Source organism: Galeopterus variegatus, unplaced genomic scaffold, assembly GCF_000696425.1.
Source record: "Galeopterus variegatus unplaced genomic scaffold, G_variegatus-3.0.2 Scaffold3527, whole genome shotgun sequence".
Taxonomy (NCBI): domain Eukaryota; kingdom Metazoa; phylum Chordata; class Mammalia; order Dermoptera; family Cynocephalidae; genus Galeopterus; species Galeopterus variegatus.
In genome coordinates, this window is record NW_007729638.1 from 52,045 (window position 1) to 57,714 (window position 5,670).

General features: G+C 60.5%; 1 protein-coding gene across 1 annotated transcript; it reads right to left on the reverse strand.

Moving 5' to 3' along the window:
* Window positions 1-347: 347 nt before the first annotated feature.
* On the reverse strand, window positions 348-1,481 carry LOC103600975 (actin-related protein T2). Its single transcript, XM_008585341.1, has one exon. It carries the CDS (start codon window positions 1,479-1,481, stop codon window positions 348-350), a length of 1,134 nt encoding a protein of 377 aa, XP_008583563.1.
* Between the last annotated feature and the right edge of the window lie 4,189 nt (window positions 1,482-5,670).

Below are 5,670 nucleotides of genomic sequence, written 5' to 3' on the forward strand. Positions count from 1 at the left end.
CCGCTGACTCTGTCTCTCACACCCACCTAGGACCCTTCTTTGAAAAGATTTCAGGGCCCTACTGAGTCCCGCCTCTGGGGCTGAGGCCAGGACCCTGCTTTCAGTCCAAACTCTGCAGATGGACGCAGCCTCAGCTCACAGCCCAGGGCTTTCTCGGGAGCAAAGGAAGGGGAGGGGAGCACACAGACCACTTAAAAGATGTTCACCTCCAGGCTCAGGCGTTACTCTGCTGCCACCAAGAATGAACCGAGTCCAACGTGGCCAAACGCTCCATCATTTTGTCCTTTATTCACCATCCTGCCAAGGGCCCAGCATGCCTCCCACAGCTGCCCCATGCCCAAGGTCCCTCAGAAGCATCTTCTCTGGACCACGGATGTCCCGAACTCCTTGAAGTCTGCAGCAGTGACCCACATCTGCTTGAAGCTGCTCAGAGAGGTGACAATGGAGGCCCCGATCCACGTAGAGAACCACCGGTCAGGGGGGCCCGTGATCTTGATGGGGGTCCCTTTGGACGCCAGCTGCTCCAGCTCCCTCAACAGGCGGTCATCGAGCCCCTGGAATAGAGTGGTGCCCCCAGACAGCACAATCTCCTCGAAGAGGATCTTCTGGATGTCAGTGTCACACTTGGTGATGCTGTTGGAGACCATCTTCGAGAGCCCCGGGTTTTGGATGCCCAGATGTTCAGGCACAAACAGGGCCTCGGGCGCCTGGTACAGCTGGTCCCCGATGCTGACGATGTTCCCATCAGGCAGCTTGTACTCTCGCAGGACCTCCTCTGGCCTCCGAGAGAGCTCCTTCTCTGGCTCCAAGGCCACGTAGCACAGCTTCTCTTTGATGTCACCCACGAGGGCCTTGTCCAGCATGCATGGGAAGGTCCGTCCACTGGCCAGGAGCAGCTGGGTGAGAAGCTCCGTGATGTCCCTGCCTGCCACGTAGAGCTTGTTGACTGCATGAGGGAGGGAGTAGCCCTCAAAGATGGGGACGGTGCAGGTGACCCCATCCCCGCTGTCCACCACCAGGCCAGTGACGCAGGCCGAGGAGTAGAGGGCCAGCACCGCCTGGTCCGACAGGTAGAAGGCAGGCACGCCGAAGCGCTCGAACATCATTTCCGCCGTCTTCTCTCGATTCTCCCTGGGGTTCAGGGAGGGCTCGGTCATGAGCACTGGCCGCTCGCTGGGTTTCACGCCCAGCTCCCACTCGAAGAGATGCTTCCAGAGTCCCTCCATGTCGTCCCAGCCCGTGACAATGCCCCGCTCGATGGGGTAGTGCAGGTGCAAGACCTCGTGCTTGTACAGGGCCTCTTCCCCCACAAAGTACTTTTTCTGGTTGGCCCCTGCCAAGGGCGTCTTGAGCTTGGGGTGCCCCACAACGGAGCTGATGATGTGGCGGGGCCCAATCTCTCCAGACAGGCCTGCTTTGCAGAGCCCAGACCCATTGTCAAAAATCACAGCTGGACGATCCAATCCGTGTGGACTAGACATGTCTGCAGCATTCTCTTCCCAGCTTGGCCAAAAAAAAGCAGAACCCTCTCAGGCCACTTTGTGACACAAGAGGTTTCTCTGGAAGTTTTGAGGGCACAGGGTTCCACGGCTCTCGGGGCGTCTCCCTGGCAGGGCTAGCAGGCTGCCCCCACTGCGTGCGCACCCTCCATCCCCTGCAGCCTGTCTGCTCTCCTTTCAGGTGGTCTGGCCCACTGCAGCTTTTTCAGGGACAGCTGTGCCCTAGGTAACAATCCCACCAAGGCAACCACTGTCCTCAGCGCATCAGAGGCCTTTGGGGGTGGGGCTCTGAGCCTCCACGCCCCCTCCAGTGTGAGGCACTAACAAAGGAAGGCAGGCTGTGTCCTCAGGGGTGTTGACAAGCCTGTGGACTTGAGCAGGGGCCTCGCTTTAGAACGGACAGAAGCTGCCCAGCCTGGGGGTTTCCAGAGAACTGGTCTCTCTGGCCCCCAGGCCGCCGTTTGTGGGGAAACAAAAGCACACCGCCTTCGCTAAGGGCCTAACCAAGCACCGCCGTGGAGGGCGAGGGCCGCAGCCCTGGGCGCAGGCATTCACAGCAGGTTCTTGAACGCAGACTCCTCCAGGAAGCCCTCGGGGATTTCTTTCTCTCCCATTAGCCCTCCCTCTCTGTCCCACAGGGTAGATGCTAAGCAAAGCCTGCTTGGCTTAACTGATTCTTTGTCCAGGCACACATGTCCCTGCTCTAGCTTGAGGTCAGGCCCCTCATGCCTCTCTGCAGACCCCAAAGTGCTGGCACAGTGCAATGCCCAGCAGCTCATAGAGCTGGGAACCCAGCAGCCTGTGAAGACACAGCCCTGTTGTTTCACAACACGCAGTCCCCATTGGAGCCTGGGATGCCAGTGTGTCTCCAGCCCATGGCAGGTCCAGCCAAGCCCCCTGAGGCATGGTCAGAAAAGACCAGGTCATCAGGGCCAAGGCCCATGAGCAGACCAGGAAAGTGGTTCTAGGGCAGCCAAGGAACACCCTCTCTGGCCTCTCTGGGGAGAACTTGGACCCTGGCCTGGTGTTCAGACTGGGAAGACAGAAGGAGAAAGTTGAACCTGGGAGGGGGCCTTGGAGAACATGAGGTTTATCTAACTGTTCTCCCCGACCCCACCCACATCGTGTCCAAACTTACCCTCCAGTCCAGCTCCTTCTCCCGTCCAGAAATCCGGAAGATTCACCAGAGGATGGCCCCCCGGGCCACTTCCCTCCCGGAGCCCCACGGCTCCTTCTGCTGGTGGTTCCTGCTGGGCCCTCTAACCCACAACAGGCATTAATAATACATGCGGTGTAGACGCATGGTGTAGACCGTTGATGTCATCGTGTGCTATAAACCTCTGATGATGTGTGGTGTAGACATGCGGTGTAGACCTATGATGAAGATGGGAGTGGCTACAGCAAGCCTGTCCCTGCTGTCCTTAACAAAGTCTGGGGTCCTGGCTGATGGGTGGCTGTTCATGTGGCCAGCTCCTGAAGTGCTCAGACGAGGTGTAAGCCGTCCTCTCCCTGCTCTGCAGAGGGTGGAAGTACCTCCCTCCACCAGCCCTACTGGGTACTGGGCTCAGGGGCCAGCCATCCTGCCACATGTGCTCCAGATGGGCACCATGTTGAGCCAGGACAGCCATGGGACCGTTCAGGGACAGCACGGCCCCCAGGCTGCGCTCTTCCCGCCTGTGGTTGGCAGGGTGTCCTGTGCCCGGGAAGGGACTGAGCGGCTGTGATGTCTTCCGAGACCTGGCTTTGCATGGCCCAGATCCATCACCCACGATCACTGTCAGCCTTCTAAGATGTGGGAGGGTCCAACATTTTGGGGACAGCCCATCCCTAGCATTCTGCTGTGGGGGACAGGGGCCACGGGCAGAAATCTGCATCTCAGGACCCCAGGCTGCTTGTGTCACAAAAGACCTGGGTACATGGCTCTCGGTTCTTGGCTTTGCTGGAATTTCTCCTTATTTCCCAGCGTGCCGGGCTGAATCAGGAGGAACACACTCTGCCGGTTTCTAGATTTTGGCCCTCAAAGTGGTCCACGGTGGGAGGTGACGTGACAGCGCAGGTGTGAGCAGAACTCTCTGGCAGGGCACGCGGGCATGTCCCCCTGGTCTTGGGCTGGCTGGGGCATTTGGCCTTTTCAGGAGGGACGGAGGAGGAGACAGTTTAGCCTACAGAGCTCGGACGGCCTGGTTCTGCGCGTGTGCTGCCGGGCATTCTGAGGCTCCTCTGCACGCTGCTGCTGTGACGACGCACATCCCAGGGGCCAGGAGCCTCTCACGTGTGCACATGATGCAAGAACACGCAAGCCCCAGCCCTCCCCAGGCCTGGCCTCTTCGCCAGCCTCCAGGTTAGGTCTGGGCATCTCCGTCTGTTGCCAGCTGTTCTTGGTCTCCCTGTGACCCCCACTGGCCCCCGCCTGCCCTGACAATCCCAAACGGTCCCGGTCATTGGGTGCCACAAGCCCAGCAGAGTGGGCGTGGGAAGCAGGCTCCACGGTGCTCCTCTCTGTCCACTCGGGAGAAGCAGTTTGCAGCCGGGAATGGGCTTTCCCTGGGCGCTGCCTGGGACTCCCCGATGCTGGGGACAAGGCTGGCCTTCTAACCGTCATTTCTGGGTTTGCTGGTGGAACCGAGAGCCTCAGAGTGGGGCCGCCAGCCTCTGCCAACCCTTCTGTCCTCGCCATTAAGTGTCTAGCGGGGCTGACGGGTTGTTTTCTGTGTGGTCAGAGCTGGAAAACTCAGGAAGGACGCTGACGACGCTAATACCAAGAAGTCAGGGACCTTCTCTGGGGGTGACACCACGTGGCCACTGGGAAAATCAGGTGGGTTTATGAGCCACGGCCTACGTGATGTTGTGCTGGTTTCGAGCTTCCCCGGGGCAGAAATTCCACCCCCTGGTTCGCAGGTGCCGGGGACCTCAGCCCTCCTTCCTGTCGCTGGTGGGAGACATCACAGCAGCCATCGCAGAAACGCCTCAACACTCTGACCCCCGGGGTCTGCAGGTCTTGGGGGGGCCACGTGTGTCTCCATGCAGGTGAGACTCGGAGGCACGTGATGCTCCACAGGACAGAAGCTCGCGGTAGCCGAGCCAGCCGCGGAGCACGTGGGGCGCAGCAGCGCTCACGGCAAAGGTTGTGGCTGCCATGAACACAAGGACGTTTCCCTCTCCTCCTGAGTCTGCCCGCCGCCACCCCGTGCTGGCCAAGCTCGTAAATCGCTTGAACGAGTTTATGGGCAAACTGGCTGTAACTCGGTCCCCGTTGGCAGGGCAGGGCGCGCCCTGTGCTGCTTCTGAGGGCCATCGTTTCCGTCCTCCGCAGGAAGGCTGCAGCTTGTTTCTGCTCCAGCAGTGGCGCCCAGCAGCAGCCTCTGCCACCCCCACCCCAGCCCCTTCCCCTTGGAGGAGCCCCGAGGCCATGGTGGAGGTGGGCAGACGCTGGGCACACTTGGAAAGCTGCCAGGCATCCAGACCTGGGATGGGCAGCCCTGGGTCTGCTGGGCACCCCGTAGGCCAGGGGTCTGTGTCTCTGTCTGTCCCATCGTCCCCGGTTTCATCTGTCACTGGTGCCCAGAGCCTCAGCCAATTACTGTCCAGCGCTCTGGGCTCATTAGTCCTGACCAACATCTGGCAGCCAGATCCTGCTCACAGAGAACCTGGTCCAAGTGTCGGCAGCCCGGCAGCAGGGCGACCCCCAGATGGCAAGATGCACTGTCCTTGCAGGAGACAGGCTGGGAACGGCTCGGGGGGCTGCTGAGTCCAGGGTGCCCCCAGCGATGGCTGCTCTGTGACCTCACTGCCCCATCGGTCCCCGAGAACCCCAAACCTCTGAGCGCTGTTCCTGGCAACGTGGCCCTTCAGGGTCTCTAAGATGGAATTTGTGTCACCCGCCCGCCGTCATCCCTCCCTCCTCCACCATCCATCCTTCCATCCTTCCCTCCCTCCAACAACCCACCTGTTCGTTCACTCACTCATCCCCCTCCCTCCTCCTCCCTCTTCTCTCCTCCCTCTCTCTCTCTCCTCCCCTCCCTCTTCCTCTCCCTCCTTCCTCTCTCTCCCTCCTCCCTCTTCCCTCCCTCTCCCTCCTCCCTTCTCCCCTCCCTCCTCCCTTCTCCCCTCCCTCCTCCATCCTCCCTCCTCCCTCTCTCTACCTCCTCTCTCCTCCCTCCTCCCCTCCCTA

What these genes read in the sequence shown, in the direction of transcription:
- LOC103600975 (XM_008585341.1), bottom strand. Translation starts at nt 1,481, where the DNA reads ATGTCTAGTCCACACGGATTGGATCGTCCAGCTGTGATTTTTGACAAT.